The sequence below is a fragment of the Cololabis saira genome, chromosome 19, assembly GCF_033807715.1.
Source record: "Cololabis saira isolate AMF1-May2022 chromosome 19, fColSai1.1, whole genome shotgun sequence".
Classification (NCBI taxonomy): Eukaryota; Metazoa; Chordata; class Actinopteri; order Beloniformes; family Belonidae; genus Cololabis; species Cololabis saira.
In genome coordinates, this window is record NC_084605.1 from 33585389 (window position 1) to 33608109 (window position 22721).

General features: G+C 38.1%; 1 protein-coding gene across 2 annotated transcripts; it reads right to left on the minus strand.

Annotated features, from left to right (window-relative positions):
- Positions 1 to 453: 453 nt before the first annotated feature.
- On the minus strand, positions 454 to 16956 carry LOC133418801 (gap junction gamma-1 protein-like). 2 transcript variants are annotated; one of them, XM_061707646.1, is made up of 3 exons: positions 16657 to 16956; positions 15024 to 15104; positions 454 to 3155 (listed from the first exon to the last, which is right to left on the minus strand). In XM_061707646.1, exon 3 carries the CDS (start codon positions 3111 to 3113, stop codon positions 1737 to 1739), a length of 1377 nt encoding a protein of 458 aa, XP_061563630.1. In that variant the 5' UTR covers positions 3114 to 3155; positions 15024 to 15104; positions 16657 to 16956; the 3' UTR covers positions 454 to 1736. The 2 variants fall into 2 exon arrangements, with proteins under 2 accessions (XP_061563630.1, XP_061563629.1); XM_061707645.1 differs by having other exon boundaries at positions 454 to 3166.
- Positions 16957 to 22721: the final 5765 nt, after the last annotated feature.

The following is a 22721-nucleotide window of genomic DNA, read 5'->3' on the forward strand; positions in this document are numbered from 1 at the left end:
ATTTTGTGCTGGTGCTCCTAAAATTTTCAGTAAGGAGCACTGATGCTCCTAGTGGAAAAAGTTAGTCTGAAGCCCACAGTTCTCATCAAGTGTAAACCAATTGAATACTTTCATGTTTTACATAATTTAGATGTTATTATAAATCAAATTACAAAGCAAATTTAACAGTTAACTGAAAGTAATGGGCTCTTCCTGACACTTATGACTGTGCTTGTCCAACAAGCTGTAAAGTGTTTACAAAACCTGAGGCATTTGATTCAAATCCACCCTGGATCATGGGTTTGGAAGATCTTCATCCTCTAAAATAACAGGAAAAGTAACAATCAGGAAACTGCATCCTTCAGTCTGCACTCCAGCCAGTTATTTTTTCCCTTACTTTCCAGCAGAGGGCAATGTGACCCTAAGTGCAAGATATTCAAACTTACAGTGAAAGACAGTAAACATAAGCCAAATACAAACTTTTTATTCAAAACATGCACATTTTTTAACTCATAAAAATATCTGTCACAAAATGAAACACCGACAGTGCAAACAGCCATACATCATGACATTTAAGTTTGAAAATCCGTAAATTCAAGTCAAGTCTTTAAATCAGGTCAGAACAAATACAGGTCAGATGTATTTTCTTTTTTGTATGTATGTTATGTATATTACAAATACCACTGAACTAACCATGTGCAGTATGAACTTCACAAAATTATATTAAAATAAAATAAAAAAAGAGCAGACACTGTTAACATATTGGCTAGGTCACTGAACGTTGCCAAATATTGTTATAGTTATACTTACTGATACAGTTGACATGTTGTCAAAACATTAAAGGTGTTTTCTTTCTCCAAAAAAAGAAAATTACAAGAACACTGTTAAAAGAACTAATGAAATACTGTATATGTTTCCCAATGGCTATAGAAAACTATTCCACATTAAAGCTGCTTATGCATGAAAGGAAAAAAAGACTGTTTTTTAAGTCCTCAGAAACAACTACTTTATTGAAGATGGATAGTATGAAAAAAAAAACTATTGACATATGAAAGGTGGACTTGTCCTTTTTGTGTCCACAGTGATGACAATATTTTTCAGGTGTAAGTGCTCTTTCAGCTTCTGAAAATAACGTAGTTCAGAGTCGGAGTGAAGCAACTCTTTCACTAGTCAAGAAAGGCACTTAAAAATAGCATAGAGCCCCCCCACCCTTCAAAAAATGGAAATCGAAACTGGCACAAAAACATGAGGAATAGTCGTTTAAACTCTCCCGAAACCTACCATAGTCTCGTTGAAAAACACGTCGAATGAACTTAACTGACTGTTCCGTCACTTATATCCCACTTGCATTATTTTCAACCGTTTTTTGCGAGTTGAAGCTTACATGTCAGTAAGGGTTCTCTCCAACCAGATCTTCCTTACAGAAAAATATTTTCAAAAAAAAAAGATATACTATTTGTGTTATTTTTTGTATTAGAGCTAATATCTGTAACGTAGCGGCATTTTTTTTTTTAAACCTGTAGGGATTTACAGATTCATAAATGTAAGTGAAAATATGAAAATGTTTATCACTGAACAGAACTATCTGTGTGCTGATGTAAAGTGTAAAGTGGTTCCAGCTAAACACATTTTTGCTCACTGGCTTGGATATCATAAAAAAATAATGTAATGAGATGCACCATTGTTTTCATGTATGCCATAAACAAATGAAAACACTGTGTCTACACAGTCTTCATTTATTTAATGGATGCTGTGTTTTAGATCCACCCTGAACCCTTGATCACTCCATATTTGCTGCTGCTACTGCTGCTGCTGCCCCTGTCTGTGTCTGCCTTGCTGGAGGCATGTCTGGGGGTCTGCCGGTGTTTACGTTCACGGTTAGGCTTGCTGTGGTTATTAGTGTGGCTCTGCAGCTGAATGTAGGTCTGATTATCAGCCTTGAGCTTGTTCTGAGGCTGATGAATGTCCTTATGAGGACTCGTGGGGGCGTCACCCCTCGCAGCTCTGCACAGGTTTTCATCATTATTAGTGTACTGCTGACGCTCCTCTTGGGCAATGTTCACGTGGTTCTGCCGACACGTGATGTTGGCGTTTGTGAGATCAGTGATGGGTAGAGGCTGGTTGTGGTTTCCTTTCGACACGACGAGAGGCTTGATGGCAATGTTGTAGCCTGGTGGGGCCGACGGTGCATTCCACGTAAAAGGGTAGGTGTTGTAATTCTCATCACTCAGTTTTGCCTCGTCAAGAGCTTTGTTTCGCTGCGTGAGTCCATACAGCTCATCATCAGGGGGGTGGAGCCGATGGGAACGGATGATTTCACAGATGGTGCCTATGCCCAGGTGAAGCATCTCCAATATATTGAGTGCCAGACAAAGCAATGAGACAGCATACATGATGAGGAGGAAGATCGTTTTCTCAGTGGGCCGTGAGACAAAGCAATCCACTTGATGTGGACAGGGAACATCTGAACACACGTATTTAGCAGGTACAGCAAATCCATACAACGCATACTGTCCACATAAGAACGCCACCTCCAGCACGGAGCGGGCCAACAGCTGGAGTACATAGATGCGCATCAATCCATCTCGTTTGATACGCTGACGCCCATCATGGCGAGCCTTGACTTTTACTTGTCTCTCACTGCCGTCTCCCTTTGCCGCTCCGCCAACTTCACTCTCCACCTCTGCCACTTCATAGATCATTGGGTCTTCTTCATTGTCATCCTCTGCTTCTTCAATGCCCCTGTGCTGCTTTCTGCCTGCAAGGTAGGGCTTCTTGGCTTTTCTTCGTGAAAATCCACTCCCCCCCCCACTATCTGGCTGCTCCTCTGCTCGAGCAATTTTGTTGACGGCGTAGCCCAGATACATAAGGGAAGGTGTCGCCACCAGGATAATTTGGAAGACCCAGAAGCGGACGTGTGAGAGAGGCGCAAAGGCATCGTAGCAGACGTTCTCACAGCCTGGCTGGCCAGAGTTGCAGACAAACTTGCTCTGCTCATCATAGTAGATTGACTCCCCTCCCACAGCTGTCAGGACTATGCGGAATACAATGAGGACGGTGAGCCAGATCTTTCCCACAAATGTGGAGTGGTTGTGGATTTCTTCCAGCAGGCGAGTCAGGAAGCTCCAGCTCATGGTAGTGGCAGGCGCGTTACAGCGAGAGGCAGCATACACCTCCTGTTACTCCCCTGCAGAGAGAGGAGCAATCGTTTACCTGAGGGTCATGGCAGTGCAACTCACAATTCAGTTATTGATTCAAAGCTAACTTTAATTATGTCATCTCTACAGTAGCTGCAAAGGATAATAAAATAGGATAGAATATAGGATGCATCTCTCCTAATACCCATATGAAGCAAAGTTTGATAAAGAACAAAGCTAATTATCAGGGACTGACAAGAAATATCAATAAGTGTAGATGACTGATATTATAAATATCAGGAAATAATTAGTATACCGAAATGATTGCTATACATTCCTCTGAATCTGAATCTTATATATTTTCATTGCAGTGTTTTTCCACCTCATATATGTACTTTAACAAACAGATTTTATCAAAAATGATCACAGCTTTCCCCGGGAGCATGGACCAACAGAAAATAACATGAAAATTGTCAATTAAAAAAAAAAAATGTTAGAGAAGTCCAAACTCTATTTGCTGTAATCTGTATGGAAAGTATAAAGTACACAAGTAACCACCAGATACTTCTCTCCTGAGCTAGTGGACCAAAGCAAGATAATTCACATGTACTGTGTCCTGCTGGAGCATCTCTGTCAGCCAACAAGCTGCAGGTTACTCAGGTCTGTTTCTGTTTCAAAGTTTATTTAGACGGGACAATGCATATTCATTAACACTAAATTAAGCAGTGTAAATACACCAGGTTTAGCAGAAATGCTAGTTTCCACCCGCAGTCCCCACAAACAACCAGACACACTCACACTCACACCTACGGGCAATTTAGAATGATCAATTTACCTAGTATGCATGTTTTTGGACTGTGGGAGGAAACCGGAGTAACAGGAGGAAACCCACGCAAGCACGGGGAGAACATGCAAACTCCACACAGAAAGACCCTGCTGGGCCTGGGGGTCTGATCAGGTTTGACCTCCAACATTAAGGCACTAACACCTCAAAACGTCATCATGTTACCATTTCAAAGCTTTGTGCAAGAATCCAACATTTTTATTCCTTCAGACCAAATGAAGGTTTGTAATAAAATAAGGCAAACCTAATCTGTGACGCATTTTTCATATATCGCATTCACATAAATGGGAAGGACACAGACTCACAAAGGCCTTTCATCACAAATATATAATTATTCCTTGATCCATAGTGGATGCTCCTGCAAGTGTGAATACATTTCCTAAATCTGTAGAAGGGATCTTATCAAAAATAGTGTTGGGAACATAATCTTTCCAGCCATCGCTGTCAGCTATCTGTGGACAGAAAGAATTTCACGTGGTCCTCAAAGTTGCCACCAAAGTACTAGTCATAAGAACAACTGACAAGTTGACTATAAATTTGAAATGTTATGTGATCTGTAGTTGTGACGTGTCACCCAGTCTTGCAAATTTACAGAACTAGTGGTGAGATCACTTTCCCCAAGGACTTTGTTTCAGTGGTCTAAAATATTTTTCCATTTAAAGACAAAAAAACATCAGCCAGAAAATCAAGGAAACCACTCTGCAGGAATTCCTGTCTTCTTAACAGACAGAGAGAAAGAGAGGGAGAAGAAAGATTAAACTGTCTTTTTTTTCGTGTCTCTCAATTTGTCTCTCTTTACCACACACAGACACAGAATAAATAGACCTGTTTTTATTGTACTTATAAGGACATCTCATACTCTTCTGCTGTAATCATTAGGTTTTTTTTAGGAGCGTTTGTTGGTATAAGGTTATGGGCACTTTGCTTCTGTGAATGAAGCACAGTTTATGACAGTGAGAGATCAGGAGTAACACTGGATAGGAAAGGAGAAAAATTATGTTATTTTAAAAAGCTCACAATATGTGGCATGAATACTTTAATCTTTAGATTCTTTCAACTGTACATTAAGCTCATATCTAATTATCTATTCCTAATGAATGTGACAGGCAGCTTCATAAAAACATTTAAATCACTAAAGCAAAGCCACTGAAAAATCCAAATTTTGCCTTTGTCAGGAAGCGCGTTATGATGACACAGTGGCTGGGAAATAGGATGTGGAAGATTTTCCCCAGAATAAACAAAGAATATTGTTTGTACAACCTATAGGCCAAAAATAACTCATGAAGCCCCAACAGCCAAATGGTTTGGGAAAACAAACTTAATCCAGCGTTTAAAAAAGCATCGTCCTGCCAAATATACTCAACATTATGAAGCCGGTTATTATGAATGAAACAAATGTTATGATGCTAAGAACCAGTCCAATATAGCACATGGCCTGCAGCCTTGGGAATCACAGTCAGCAAAGAAAAGTGCAGTTGGTGCATCTCTAATTAGGAGCTGTTTCACATTACCTTTTCAGAGGTAATGTAGCAATATGTTCCCTCGGACACACAAACACGCACCAATCCTTAACCATCTCAAGGCCAAACTGTATTGTCTGTGGTAAATGTACTTCTACTCATTTACTCGCATAAAAATAGTACTCTTAGCACATACAAGAAAACCAGAAAAGAGAGACATCTCTCTGTAAAAATAACAATTTTACAGAGTATATACACATTTATCTGTCTGCAATAAATATTTTTTTTGTCCTCAGATGAACTTGATCCAGGCAAACTGCACTGCACGTAACCCTGAAACACATCTCTTCATCCTCAAGACAACCATCTGCTCGAGACTGATGCTATACTTGTCTCACGAAGAGGAAACTTAGAAAGACTAGGCTCCTTTGAAGTAATAAAGGAATATTTTTTAAGTTTTTGCTGTGACAGCTTCTGAATGAAATAATTTACACAACCACACCGTCTACACGCCATTCTGTTAATCAGCTTTTAACTTTGATCTTAGTGTGACAACTGAGGAGGAATCTGGTACTTCCAGGGGAGACTGGCTATTTATAAAGGGAATGGAATGATTTGGTGATATTTGATTTACAATAAATCCACAGGAGAAAATTATTATATTTAAAAAATATATGTTTTTGTTTTTATCCGTAATAGTTCCAATGTTAATATATCTGACAAAAGTCAAGTTAACTGATTGAAAAAAAATAGTTCACAAAATATATATCAAACATTTGGTAAATCCAGCCCAGCTTTTGTCAGCTTTACTGTACATACCTGTTTATTCATAAAACATATTCAAATCAATGAAGGACTGCACTCACTAACATGCTGAAAAAAATATAATGAACAGTTTTATAGTGTACACCACTGGTTGTTTTTAGTTTTCAGTATTCAAAACATCTTTACTACCATACTTCAGTATTTTATTTGTAATTTAATGTTGATGTAAAGCACTTTGAATTACCTTGTGTTGAATTGTGCTATACAAATAAACTTGCCTTGCCTTGCCTTTACTGCATAGGCACAGGCTGATTTATCTTTACAGATGCAATGCTAGTGATTCATTGAAATAGCAAGCAGTCAGGATGTAGAATTAAAAAAAAGGTCATAACGAGCTGCCAAAGCTGCTAACAATCTAAGTGTTCACGTGCTTCTTGATGTCTGACTCTGTAAAGAAAAAAGTAAAGAGTTTCTCATTAAGAGTCACGTGCCCTTTAAAACTGCACATCTGGTCAAGTTGTGTAATGCACCATTTGGATGGCCTGTGGCACAGTTATTGTATCACCACCCAAACACAACTCTTACTGATGACCACAAGCTGGGACGCTCTTTCACACCGCTCACTTTCAGCCAGCTGGCAAAGCAAATATAATGCTGCATAGTTTAAAGGATATTTTATTGTGAATTATAAAAATCAATGTGTTTTAGGAGATGAAAATATGCTAACACAAACATAATATACAGTATACGACACAAAACACAGTTAGTGTAGGTCATCTTGACCAAAATAATAAATAATCCATACAGGATGTAGTATCTTGTACACCGGCATAAAAAACACTGTCATGTCATTTAAACTGAATAAACATAGTAGTTAGTCTAATCTTTACAATGTTTATTTATTCTTCTATTTATGTTTCTTTCACTTTTTTTTTTCAAACGTATGTACACCTTTTCTGTTGGTACCTAAAAATAGATACCTGTAGACCAGGGGTCTGCAACCTTTATTATCAAAAGAGCCATTTTGCCCCCACTTCTACAAAAAATATAATCGGGAGCCACAAAAAATAACAGAGATTTCATCTTTTATTTATTTTAGCTGTTACAACCCCTAAATATAACAACAGAAGTGCAGTGTGCATTTGTAGGCGTACTTTGAAATAAATTAAATTGTAAACTGTAGGCCTATTTCAGTCTATATTTGTTTAAAAGTAAAATAATAACTACCCCACTTTAATATAAATAAAAGCTGCAGCTTAGCAGCTTTAAAAATAAATATAGAAATGTAGAAATTTAAAATAGTTCTTTTAAAATTAGATGGCATCAATTCAAACTCCAAGATAACTGCCCAACAAAACAAACTAATAATATGACTAAAAATGAAAATGAAAAATGAATTCAGAAATATAATTTATTTATGTTTAAGGCCAAGGGGAGCCGCTACAATGAGGATGAAGAGCCGCATGCGGCTCCGGAGCCGCAGGTTGCAAACCCCCGCTCTAGACAAATAAAAATTTGTTGTAGAAATACAATGAAAATAAATATCCTTGGTCCTTGATAAGTCATAAGGTAATCAATACCTCCCAGTGATGTAACATTTGCGTCGAAAGGAAAACAGAGCCTCATTTTGGAAAAAATGTACATAAAACAATGAATGGACACCTGCTCAGGTCATTTCTTTTTGTCTTGTTATGCTAAACACAGCGTATCCTTTTCATGTACAGTATGCACCAAACCAGTCCGTTGAACGTCATTCTAGAAAAGCGCTGGTCAAGGTGACAGCTTGCTCCGGTAGCTCTTCTAGCTTTTTACATTCTTCCTCTCTTTACTCACAGCTTCCCTGTTACACCTCAGCTGTTTCATCTTCCACCTAAGTCATGGATCTTGGTGCTGTACCATCGTTATCTCCAACCCCATCAGGAGATGCTGGTCCCCCTCCCCTTCCCACCTGTCTGTTTCTGTCAGGTGAAGAAGCAACTGGAGAGACTGAACAGGAACAAGACGGCAGGTTTGGGTGGGCTCAGAAAGTCTGTCCCAACCAGCTAGGTGGGATTTTGTGCCATCTCTTCAACCTCAGCCAGAACCAAGAGATGGTTCCAGTACTGTGGAAGACATATCCTGCCTTGTCCCAGTTGACACTATAGACCACAATATATTACTGAAAAAAAATGGAAAGGTATGGAATCAGAGGAGTCGCCCTAGCATGGTTAAACAGCTACTTAAATAGACCCTCCAGAAAAACGCGGGCAAAAATCCTTGATTCTGCGGGCTAAAATCCTTGATTCCGTGGGCTAAAATCCTTGATTTTGCGGGCTCAAATCATTGATTATGCGATTAAATGTGCAGGTTTTTTATGTGCTTTTATGCGGTGAAATTGCGGAATATGCTGGAAGTTGCGGAATATGCGGAAAGTTGCAAAATATGCGAAATATGCAGGAAGTTGCGGATTCGGCGCTGAGCTCTTCCCTCTTAAATTCAGCGGGTCGTCTGATCTGAGGTCGTAGGCGAAAAAAAAAAGGAGAGCGCAGGTGGAGAGGAGAGGAGAGGGGCGGTGGCAGCCCGGGGGCCGGCATCCTCTCGCCCTCCAGCCCGCGGCTCGGTGCTCGGGTGATTGCCGGGCGCACCGGCACAGCGAGGGGACGAGACAGAGCTCCGTCACCCCACGCGTCCGCCGCCAAGATCCCCCAGTAGATGGGAGCTCCGCCTCCGCCGGCCCTCGCGGGCGCAGTGGTGCGCGGTCAGCTCGGATCCTGAGTCCACCGGCAGCCGCGACGGCACTCCCTTTTTCCTCTCACCCCCGCGGGTGAGAGCTGCTGTTTGGGGGGTGGCGGTTTCTGCGAGCGGTGCGGAGGTCCCCGGGCGGGTCCTGCACGTCGCGACCGGGTGTCCCGACATGTCACTCACAACACTCCCCCCTTTTTCCAAACTTTATGCGAAAATGTCGGCGATGATGCGGGGAAATCAAGCGAGCCCCGCATAATTCGCATATTCAGCGCAGACATATGCAATATTAACCCCAGTAAAAGTGATTTTTCTGCACCAGACATTGAAATCCACGGAAGGTCTGTAAATCCACGGACAGCCGCGGATTCCTGGAGGGTCTACTTAAATAACAGACAACAATTTGTCCATATGAATAATGTTGATTCTGATCTGCTGAAAACAACTCATGGGGTTCCACAGGGTTCCGTTTTGGGACCAAAACTATTCATTATGTACATTAATGATATATGTAGCCATGTATGCCTCTTCTTAAATGTGTCCTGTTTGCTGACGACACAAGCCTGTACAGCGCCGGAAAAGACCTGGAACAGCTCCTGCATGCAGTGGAAAGGGAACTCAACATTCTCAAACTGTGGTTTGATGTAAACAAACTGTCACTGAAGCTCACCAAAACCAAATACATTATCTTTTCCAACAAAAAAATGAATACACATCCCAAATTATCAATAAATGATGTAGAGATTGAACTAGTCAACGAATATACATTTCTGGGAATTACCATAGACAGTAGACTGAGCTGGAAACTACACATCAATAACACAAAAACAAAAATCTCTAAATCAATTGCTATATTATACAAAATGAAACACATACTGAACAGTAATGCACTCCACATACTGTACTGCTCCCTCATACTTCCATACTTAACTTATTGTGTGGAATTATGGGGGAACACCTACAAAACAAACATCAAACCACTATACATGCTGCAAAAGAAAGCAATATGAATCATAAACCATGCAGACTACCTTGCTCCAACCAACCCACTCTTTATTAAAACAAACACCCTAAAATTGGAGGACCTAGTGGACATTAATACAGTTTTAATCATGTTCAAGGCACACAATAATATACTCCCACCCTGCATACAGGAGCTGTTTGAAGTCAGGGAGTCCAAATATCCACTTAGGGGGTCATGTATCTTTAAGAAAATGGGTGTACGGACCAATACTAAAAGCAACTGTATATCAATAAAGGGGGTCCAGCTATGGAATAATTTAGAAAATGAACTAAAACTATGCACTACTGTAACCAAATTCAAAAATAAGTTTAAAAATAAAATATTAAATAAATATAAAACATTGATATGATAATATTATAATAATACCATGATAGTAGCATATTGAAGCAAGTGTTTGCATAACCGCTCTCCGCGGCCGCTTAGCCGAGGAGTTGGTGAAGCAGCACCACATCATACCAGGACCTGTAAGCCACTTGGTATGTTAAAAATGTTTTTTTTTCTTTTACACACCCTACTCTTAACCTCTGCTCTCCGCGCTGCACAGTCTCTTGCCAAGAACCACTTAATTTATCACTCCTTGCAATTTATAGTATGTTTTTTGTTTTGTTTTCATCTTTGTTTTTTTTTTTGTCTTTGCTTGTTTGCTTGTTACTTGTCCAATATATCCATTCTTTTTCAATGTTTGAACCCAAATTATTAGTTTTGTTTTGTATAAAACCTCCTGAGTCGAGGTTCATAAAAGGGTAGGCATAATAAGCCTTGGCTTCAGCCTATACCTTTTCGGTGCCATTTAATATATTGGACCTTTTTTTTTTATGTTGTACTATGTTGTATCCAAATGGACCGAAATAAAAAACTCAAAATCAAATCTCCTAATACACCTGCATCAATGAACCCATATTGATCTGGACAAAGCAGGCAGCACTGCGATGATAATGTTCTTTGATTTCTCCAGTGCATTTAACACAATCCAGCCTACATTACTACATAAGAAACTCCAGGAGTCACAGGTAGATGCCTCTGCAATCACCTGGATTACTGACTACCTGACAAACAGACCAGTTTGGGAGACTGATTGGTTGTGTGTCACAGAAGCACCAAAGAGGACTGTACTTTCACCATTCCCGTTTATGCTGTATACCTCAGACTTCGAGTACAAGTCGAAGTCCAGTCATCTGCAGAAAAACTCAGATGACTCTGCAGTTGTGGGGTGTATCAGTGATGGACAACAGACTGAGCCAAGATTAAGTCTAATAGTTTTTCCATTATGGGAAAAGATGTAGTGGTGGTGGTGGAGGAGTATAAACACCTCAGAGTTCATCTGGACAACAGCTTGGACTGGCGATACAATACTGATGCTGTTTAGAATAAAAGGACAGAGCAGATTTGACTTCTTAAGAAATCTTAGGTACTTCAGCATTTGCAGCCAGATGTTGTATATCTTCAAGTCTGTCTGTCGTGGAGAGTCCAGTCACATCAGCAATCATCTGTTGGGGGAGCAGCTTCAGAGTCCGTGAGGTAAAGAAACTGAACAAACTGCTAGAGAAGGCTGTTTCTGTTCTGGGGCCTCTGAGGCTGATTGTGCAAAGGAGGATACTTCAAAAAATGATCATCATGGACAACCCTGAGCTTCCTTTTCACAACACAGTGTCTTCAGTCAGAGGTTTCTTCAGATCCACTGCATCACAGACCACCACATGCAATCCTTCCTGCTCACAGCAATAAACCTCTACACTGAATCTCTGAAGAGACTGAAATCATGACTACTGCAACAATTATTTTCCCTTTAGGGTTTAATTAAGTATTTTGTAATTTAAATGTAATTTAAAAGAATTAGATAAATCTCAGAAAATTAAACCGCCATATGCAAACTACTTTTACATCCCAGTTTGTTAAAAGACCCAAATTATGATTTTTTTCTTGACTTATTTGTAGCATATTTATAAGTGTTTTGTGGCATCTAGTTGCACTTTACATTGTCCATGACAATGACAAACATAATAATAAACATCTCTTAGAATCCTCAAATTGCAAAAATGTTGACCAAAAAATCTAATGGTAAGATTAACAGACAAATCTACAGTATGATTCTCTTTTTTTCCATCATTTTTCTTTCTTTCGCCCTGCATGGTAAATACTTGGTGAATCACTGTATTGTAAAAGAAGTAAAATTCAAAATGCGCAACTTGCATCTGCAGCACTGCGACAAAATACTGTTTGGTACAGAATTGTGCAAATGAAGGAAGTGAGCAGAATAACCAGTCATGCCCGGCAGTCCTGACATATTCTACGTTTAATTGGCTCAAAAAAATGTGACCAGTAAAGCACAGTGTGAACGGGGTATGAGAAGCCAAACCGTACATAAGGAAGGCAAGTCAAAATAGAGGAAAGAGGCTGCGTAATCTAGAAAACCATGGGGTAACTTAGAGTCGCGGTTTATGTAAAACTAGTTAATTGCAGAACTTGGTTAGGAGGGTTAGGGCTAGACTTCAGAATAGCATAATGAGGAACCTTTAAATCGGGGAATTCTGTCCACATTTCCACCAGCCAGAATGTGGTTGCACCAGATTCCAGCTGTTATGTGGGATCTTTATCTGTCCTTCGCAGGAACCTCAATACACACCATATGTAGGATTTTAGAAGTGAAGCATATTGTCTGTCCTACTGGAAGAGTCACAATAAGTTGAGAAAAATCATATATTTATGTTATATTCTTCTCAGAAAATGTCATACACGTAATTCCTGCAGCTTGTCCTCTCTGTCTTTATGTGTAAAGCAGTAAGCAGTGTCAATGAAACATGTTTTAAAAGCCTGGACATGATCAAACAAGAAAGAAGGATATAAATGTTACTCATCTCTCCTAGATGCAAATTTCCCCTCTGTGGGACTATTAAAGGATTATCTTATCTTATCTTATCTTAGGTCAGTGTTTCCCAACCCTGGTCCTCGAGTGCCCCTGTCCTGCATGTTTTACATGTTTCCCTGCTTTAATGCAACACTGATAGACATGGCTGTGCCATTAACAGACTTGTACAGACCTTGATAACACGCTGATCATGACTTTAATCTCATGTGTTCAAACAGGGAAACATCTCAAATATGCAGAGCAGGGATAATTGGAGGACCATTGTTCGGAAACCCTGTCCTAGATGACAGTTATGTATCTAACTCCAATGGCAGATCTTCAAACTTCGGTCCAAATATGGACTTTATTCCTGTCCACAAATACAGACTCAAAAAATTAAATTGTGTCCCGGTACACAAATCAATAGATCATCTTTTGCAAGTTGTGAACCAAAAACATGTTGATTTTCTACATAAAGCCTTCCTTGTTCCGCAGATGCACTGATAAGAGACTCCAACTGGCTTCTTAGTTACTGGAAGATGCTTATAATAATCACAATTTCTGTCATTTCTGGATAATTAAAACTGTATTCTTAACTTCCCTCCTGTCTCGGCTGCAGCATATTTGCCGCATGTACTTCAGGTTGAGTACAAGAGGCTGTTTCATGCAAATAAAGGAGATCACAATGTTGTTGGGGGGAAAAGATAAGTGTATTATTGGTCATTTCACTCAGGGGATGTTAAAAAATAAATAAAAGAAGACACAGGCTCAGGGCCACATAAGGAAAGACAGAAAGAGGAAAGATTGAACAGTGCTGTTATTTATTCAGATCAAGTTCACCTTCTGAAAAGCAAATTTTTCAAGCCAAATTAAAATTATCCAAGAAATATCATGTCTACGACGGTTAATGTGAGAGTGGAATTCAAACTTGCGGTGCTCTCAAAATGATATTAAAATGTTACCAGTGTCAATGTATTACTAAAGTCACTGCAGTGCTCATTAACACATGAAGGAAACATGTTTAGATTAATGTATGTCTGTAAATGCATTGTATGTATGCACATGTATCCACATCTGCGAGAGGCTTAATAGTGGCACATTGTGAGCCTGAGGGTGCAACACACTGTCTCCAGGTGGATTCCATTCCCAGACCAGCAGCCAGTAAAAAAAAAGGCAGCTTTGTATGTGCCTAAGAAAGCTTCAAGCTGTGAACATAAAGGTTTGTGGTTTCTTTTAAAGCATTACATGTGATGCTCCACCCATGGGCTATCATTGAGAATGAAGCCTCACCAACTATTTACTCAAAAGGCAACTGTAAAAAGGTTTGTAGTCTGCTGACAATGCTCTTTCAGGAATGTGGGTGGGTGTTTTTACCCCCAATTAGACTTGCTATTCTGCAGAAAGTTGATGTTTGGGTGGGAAAAGTGGAAATGCAGTAACTTGTAGTGTGCAACAAAGGATCTCGCTAGTCTCAACCCAGGCACGCTACTACCACATGGACAGCATCTGATAACCTTGACATGTCATATGGAAAGAAGAAAAAAGTGAACAGCTGTTTCTGTGATGTGGTTGGGACCCGATAAATCAACTGGAGCAGCACCAACAAACAAACTAAACTACAGGCAGGTTTTCACAACTAATGATGGTTGACTCAAAAAGAATGGACAATAGCCGACAGGGTAAGTCAAACATGGAGGTAGAAGCAGCCATTACCACAATTTCATACATGACTTGGCCATTTCACTTGAAAAAAAAAAAAAAAAATGTTGTCTGGAAAAACAACAGAAAGTAAAATCAAACTGAACAGTAGGCTTTTCTTGAATAGAGCCAAGAAGATATTTTGATCTAATATTGTGAGCCATACAACAATGTTTGAGCCCCAACAAGAACAAAATCTTAATACGGACACCAGTCTTTAACGCGGACAGTTAGGTACCCAATATTATCAAAATAAACTTCTTTCTTAGACGTCCATGTATAGTTCGTGGAAAAGCCTCTTTTTTCTTTTATTTCATACCAATTTCAGTTACTTTAATAAAAGACATAAACAGTATTTACTGCTTTACACCTCCTCTGCAAGATTTCAACTAAATATTACCGTTTTATATCACAAGGATGAGCAAATCAGCAGAGATAGCAGGTTTTTCTCCAATGTGATAACAACATCAAATAGACCTGCAGCACCAAGTCTAATGAATGAAAATGATGACTCTATATATTTTATATACACTTGAGTTTGTCTTGTTACCCGATTTTGTGATTCTTTGGTTCCTGCCTGTTCTCCTTGATGTCTCTGCCAGGATTTGGCAAGAATTTACACCCCATCTGCCTGTGAAAATAAATATTAGACAGTATGTTTATTTTGATTGGTGACATCATACAGCTCTGTTGAAATATTAATGCATGCATGTAAATGTATTTGCTATGACAAAAATAATAACGCAAAATTAATATATAAGTATATAACTAATTCCATAACACTGCTGCTTCATAATATTTTGATAGCAAGTAACTTAATATTGTTATGGTCTTTGAACTTTTGAGGAAGATTCACACGTATCCATAGCTGTAGCCAGTACTGAGTTGAGGGGGATGAGGGGGGATGGCATCCCCCCCTGAAATAAAAATGGTCAAAATCCTCCCCCCTTTCCATCCCTTATGTCATTTCATCAATGAATTTTTTATATATTACTGCTATTTCAACATTTAGAGTCATCACCAGAAAAATAACACCACAAAAATAACTTATTTGACAATTTTCACCTGTTTCAAGTACATTTTCACTTGAAATAAGTAGGAAAATCTGCCAGTGGGACAAGATTTATCTTCTCATTACAAGCAAAAAAATCTTGTTCCACTGGCAGATTTTTCTACTTATTTCAAGTGAAAATCTACTTGAAACAGGTGAAAATTGTTGTTTTTTCCAGTGATGAGTCTTGTTTTAAGTGTAATGAGATTTCTTTTACTAAAATGAGACATTTTAACTACAAATAAGACAAATATTCTTGTTAAGATTTTGAGTTTTTGCAGTGATCCATTTAACTTATCCCGTAATAAGTTCAGAAAACTGTTTTTATTTTTGTGTTTTGATGTATTTGATGTAAGCCCAGTGGATATTTAAAGCTTACAGAAGGCTGCATTTAACTGCTGCTATGTCATTCCTGCAGTATTTCTGCAGGTGTTTTGGTCACTGCTATTATTTGTAATATATTATATTATTTGTAATCAGCACTAATTATCTGTCCCCATATGATAAAATCCACCATCCCCCCTGATTTTTTTTTTACAACTCTGGCTGTAGCAATAGAAGTACAGCATGCAGTGTATGACTTATGACTACATGGTACTACTACTATGAAATCAGTTATTAAAATATTGCTATAGTTATAACGAAATACATTTCCAGGAGATAATTCACAAAGGTCACAAAATGTGTGGGACATATATCTCATTATAATGCATGTGTGTTGAGTTACTGCTGCTGCACAGAGTGAATTTCCCCATTGAGTGAGAAATAAAGGACAATCTTATCTTATATGAATGAATAACAGCTGACTATTTAATTCATTAAATCGATATGAACAATTGGATATTCTTTTATAATGAAGTTTTGCCATGGTAACAGCAGCTAAATGTACTAGCATAAAGTCCTATAGAAAGTCCCGGTTTGTTTTGTTTGGGTTAATTTCTTTCAATTAAATATAATGTACTTATTTTTTTCAAATATATATATTTTTAGTCACGTAATTCTAAACCTGTAACCTGTAAATGCCCCAGTAAAACGTCAGGTATATTATCTGCTAGCATGCAAGATATAACTATTTTTTTTAGACTTACAACAAATGCAAAGAGAAAGTAAAAATTAAAAGTAATACTCTTACCATTAAACTCGTAATTTTTTGACCACGTTCCCAACCAACTTTTCCTCTGTTCAGTTCATCCTGTTCCTCCTCTTTCTTCCTCAACTTTCACACATTTCTGGATCTAAGTTATCAACACGAAATGCTGTCAAATCCCTCGCCGCCGAATCACAGCGAGACTGGCTGTTTTCTACAATAATAACAAAAGAAATGCCTCTAAAGTTCAAGTGAAAAGTTCTGACTCGTTTTATTGTCCGACAAAAAGGTTTGTCCTGTTTGGCGCTGAAATGAAGAAGGAGATAAAGTGAATGAAGAAGAGAAACCAGATGAAGAGAGTGAAGGAGGAGGAGACTGTGTGTGTGTGTGTGTGTGTGTGTGTGTGTGTGTGTGTGTGTGTGTGTGTGTGTGTGTGTGTGTGTGTGTGTGTGTGTGTGTGTGTGTTATTCAAGCAGCATAAGGCAATTATACATATTAATACTGTTATAAAACTCTAAATATAGCCATAAAAAGGTACAATTTCAAATTTTGTCCAATGAGAGAGGGATATTTGTCTTGCATATACAGGTGAATTGTGTTCTTCAAATAGTATCACTCATTCGTTTGTCTGACACTATTCATCGGGCTGAATGTCGCCTTTTCACAGTCGCTTACTGTATATATCTGCAGATGGATACCAAGGAGCCATCTTTGAAATACCAGTTCAACTACTACCTGGAACGTGTTTTCATAAGTTTCATAAGTTTTCATAAGTGTTTTCACTGTGGATTTCTTCCATTCATTTCAGGCTCTTCTCATAAATGGGGAAGATTATTCAGTAATGAAGTCATTCACCCGTTTTCAGCAGCACAGAATGGACTGGCTGGTTCAGTGCAGCAATAGAGGTGAAAAGTTACTCTAGTATTGTAGAAAGAGTTAGAAAGTCCATCCATCCATCCATCCATCCATCCATCCATCCATCCATCCATCCATCCATCCTCTATACCCGCTTTATCCTTAGCAGGGTCACGGGGGTCTGCTGGAGCCTATCCCATTTCAGGCGAGAGGCAGGGGTTACACCCTGGACAGGTCACCAGTCCATCGCAGGGCAACATATACAGGACTGTTTCAGAAAATTAAAATATTGTGATAAAGTTCTTTATTTTCTGTAATGCAATTAAAAAAAACAAAAATGTCATACATTCTGCATTCATTACAAATCAACTGAAATATTGCAAGCCTTTTATTATTTTAATATTGCTGGTTATGGTTTACAGTTTAAGATTAAGATTCCCAGAATATTCAATTTTTTTGAGATAGGATATTTGAGTTTTCCTTAAACTGTAAACCATGATCAGCAATATTAAAATAATAAAAGGCTTGCAATATTTCAGTTGATTTGTAATGAATCCAGAATGTATGACATTTTTGTAATTGCATTACAGAAAATCACAATATTTTAATTTTCTGAGACAGTCCTGTATACAAACAACCAGGCATACTCACGCTCACACCTACGGGCAATTTAGAATCATCAATTAACCTAGTACGCATGTTTTTGGACTGGGAGGAAGCCGGAGTACCCGGAGGAAACCCACGCAAGCACGGGGAGAACATGCAAACTCCACACAGAAAGACCCCGCCGGGCCTGGGAGTCGAACCGGGAACCTTCTTGCTGTGAGGCAACAGTGCTAACCACTAAGCCACCGTGCTGCCGGAGTTAGAAAGTGTGTACTTAAAATGATAATCTGACACTGAACTGTTTAATATCAAGCTTTTGATTCAAAGAGAAAGTTTTGCTTTATTTTGTCATACAATACTGAAAAGCTGCCTTAGGAGGACTGCCTTACAAGCTGCATTGAGATCATTACAGGACTGTCTCAGAAAATTAGAATATTGTGATTTCCTGTAATGCAATTAGAAAAACAAAAATGTCATACATTCTGGATTCATTACAAATCAACTGAAATATTGCAAGCCTTTTATTATTTTAATATTGCTGATCATGGCTTACAGCTTAAGAAAACTCAAATATCCTATAAAAAAAAATTGAATATTCTGGGAATCTTAATCTTAAACTGTAATCCATAATCAGCTATATTAAAATAATAAAAGGCTTACAATATTTCAGTTGATTTGTAATTAATCCAGAATGTATGTATGTTTTTTTAATTGCATTACAGAAAATAAAGAACTTTATCACAATATTCTAATTTTCTGAGACAGTTCTGAGAGCAAGTTTTTGAGATACAGGACAGGAATTACTCTGCTACCATTGCTTCACAGTTTTCCTCATAAAGTCCTCATGGTTTTCATAATTTAATCTCCACCGTGATTTAGGATATTACACACCGTTTTCCTGACTAGCAAAACTTCAGCATGTAACTTCCAAATCCATGAAAGCTTCACAGTGCAGGGAGGGTTGTTTGGTCATACAAGAAAAATCCACAAGGACACCCAGATAAATTGAAGCATTTTTTCTCTCTTTTTTTCTGCAGCTGATCACCAACAAGTGAAGGAATCTTTGTTCCATCGCTGCAGCTCATCTCAAGGACGTTAGATAAACGTCCGCTCAGACAGGCCACTCTTTTCTCTCCCTTGCTTTGTTTCATTCTCCTGCTCAAAACTATTAAGCTTGACTTTTGGCTGGCATTGCATTCTGAAACTATCACCGGAGGAATCAAGTGGAGAGGACAGGAAAAACAGTCCTAATCATCCTGATAGCATTTTGGCTTAGGGGCCTCACATCCTAATTCAGAGTGACCTCCTACAAGGCTGAAGTCCCCTAACTGAGTTATTGTTCACCTTAGAAGGAGTAATTGAATGGACAAGAATCAATGAGGTTATCCATAAAAGCAATCATCAGATGGCGCTGGCAATTTAAGGCATCTCAACAGTTTGGTGTGTCATGTTATTGGTGGGACGAAGGGCTGTATCAGCTCATATCTGGGTATTGGCAGGGAGACACAGCGCTGGGGAGATCCTCAAAATCCATTTGTCATTATTCACCGCCAATTTGATTTTAAACTGATTTTCTATTCACTTTACTTACCTCTGGAGGTCACAGCAAGTTATGCCTTGCCTATTTATTATTAATAGAAGCAGCATCCACTCTTTCCTTGACAAAGCCAGGCTCAGCATAGAGTAAATGGAAGGATCAATTCTTGTAGGAGACACAAATATGTGTTTACCATGCAGTGACAGCTGAAACACACAGAAGAAATGAAGGAGTCCTTACAGATACAAATATAAGAAGTGTGAGGAGGAGTGTGAGCATGCACTGCAGAGGTTTTGAACAGTCAGCTTTTGTTGGGTTATGACCTCATGACTTCATAGTCAAAACAATGACAACATACAATTGTCCTGTGACAGCTGTACTGACAGATTAGATCGGTGAAATCAAAGCAGATGTGGACGGAGGGAGAACAATGCTGAAGAGATGTCATGCCAAGATAGAATTTATGTGATTTGACAAAAGTTCATCTAAAGCAGGGGTCGGCAACCCGCGGCTCCAGAGCCGCATGCTGCTCTTTAGCGCCGCCCTAGTGGCTCCCTGGAGCTTTTAAAAAAATGTTTGACCTTTTTTCTCTTTTTTTTCTTTTTTTTTCTCTTTTTTCCTTTTCTTTCTTCTTTTTTTCTCTTTTTTTCTTCTTTTTCCTTTTTTTTCTTTTTTTCTCTTTTTTCTTACTTTTTCCTTTCCTTTTTAATCTCGATATTTCAACTTTTTTCTCAAAATTTTGACTTTTTTCTCAAAATTTTGACTTTTTTCTCAACATTTTGACTTTAGTCTCAAGATTGTACTTCAACATTAATCTTGACATTTCTACTTTTTTCTCGAAATTACGACTTTTTTCTCAATATTTTGACTTTTTTCTCGACATTTCGACTTTTTTCTCGACATTTCGACTTTTTTCTTAACATTTCAACTTTTGTCTCAAGATGTACTTCAACTTTAATCTTGACATTTCGACTTTTTTCTCGAAATTTCAACTTTTTTCTCGAAATTTCAACTTTTTTCTCGAAGTGCTGCAGCATGTGTTGCCTTCATTCTAAGGCTGATACAAGACTTTTAATTTTTTGCGGCTCCAGACATATTTGTTTTTAGTGTTTTTGGTCCAATATGGCTCTTTCAACATTTTGGGTTGCCGACCCCTGATCTAGAGAAAGACATCTATCCAGAAAAGAGATGAAACGATGGAGAAATGCATAAAAAAAACGCCAATAGACACAGAACATGATTCATTCAACTCTAGTGAGAAAGCTGAATCCACAAAGTACTTAGCTGACCTCAGCTGCATCTCAGTCTCACATGATGACACCCATGTTATCTGTCATTAGTGCCCTAAGCCTTGTTCTGTTTGATTTAGTGATAGATGTTTCATGGATGTACATCAGCACTGTTCATCTTAATGTCGTCACTTTGTTTTGTTTTATTAATCCAGTGGAACACAAGACCTTCTCAGCTAAAGTGTTGATCTGTTTGAAAACTGACCAAAGTCACTTTGACCGAGTTCACTCCTCACTAGTTTGGTAAGATACGTGGATTTGGCGCCATCTTCTGGTTAAATGATATAAACACTGCGCAGTGGAAAGTAGTTTACAACTGTTTTGCTTGCCAACAAATCAAAAACTTATTCTTTGACTCATTGTGTCTTCCACCATAGTCCCAAAAAGAAGCCAATTTCAAAATAAGTGCGTTATATTTTGCACTTTTAATTTGTATAGTCATTTATTATTTATTAAATGTTATAATGACCATGATTTTTTATTTTATTATTTTTTCATTGTCTTTTTTTCTTCTGTGCATGATGCTTTTCTTTCTTTTTTAGCTACTTTTATTATGGTGATTGTTTTTGTTTTTTTTCATTGACTTTTTTTCCTTCTCTACTGTGCTTGATGCCTTTCGTTTTAGCTACTTTTATTATTGATTCACATGTCTTTTAATTACTTTTATATTGACATACTTTTATATGTCAAGAAGAAGGGTATACACTGTATATATGTATTATTATTATTATTATTATTATTATTATTATTATTGTTATTGCTACTATTATTCTTTTTTATATCGGATACTCTTATATTGCAAGAAGGGGCCGGACTAGATAAGCATTTGCTTCTTCCTGTCCCTTCTTGAACAAAACTGGTTGTGCTTTATTATTATCGTTGATGTATGTGTTTTAAATTGTTTTGTTTAAGATGAATAAAGATCAAATCAAATCAAATTATCATTTTTAAGTGCTGATCTGTGGTTTTAAACACACTACTTAAGTTCCATTCATATATACCTTGATAATATAGCTTGCAAATTTACAGATTTACCAAAAAAACAAAACAAAAAACAAAACATATGAAACACCATCACAATTTTCCATGTAACACAATTCTGTTTCCAAATGTGTTGGGGTCCTGTGATCTTGGTTTGCGATTGTAAAGATCTGTGAGCACACAGACAAAAATCTAAGAGCCAATGATTCATGTCAATATCCAATATTTGAGTGTGAAAATACAGGATTCTGTACTTAAATCAAAGAAGCAGCTCGTGATTAAAGATATAGGCCTTTACCAGTTGAAAACCCATCAAGCAAAGAAAAAACATGTTCAAACAAGAAGTCAAGTTTTCACTTAAGAAGAATATAAAGGTAGTAAGTTTTCCTGTGGGTTCAATTAATCAAACAGTGAAATTCCACACAGTCCAAACGTCAGCATCCGTCATGGCATGGGTTCTCTTTTGCATGTAGCATGAAAGTCTATGAAATTAATATTAATGCTAAACATAAGCTGTGCTTGTTTTTGGATTAGACATCTTTTTCTTTTTTTTTTCCTTAGAAAGATTCCAAATCGTATTGCCCGTGTATTATAAAAGCACAATCCGAGCAAAACTGGCCCCGCTGCAGTTTAGATCTATCATGCTATGAAAACATTTGCAGCATTATAGAGTGGAAGATACATGATGTGATAAAACATACTGTTTGCTTAAAAAAATCCCACCACCGATCGTCGTTGGCTCCGACCTCAAGGATCAGAACCTGGTGGTTTAGTCGGCGTTCATCACACTCAGTATCTCAACGTAAGTATTGTCTGCAGAGAGAGGAACATCAGAGCAAAGA

Excerpts from the sequence above, each read along its gene's own strand:
- LOC133418801 (XM_061707646.1), bottom strand. The coding sequence starts at position 3,113 with ATGAGCTGGAGCTTCCTGACTCGCCTGCTGGAAGAAATCCACAACCAC.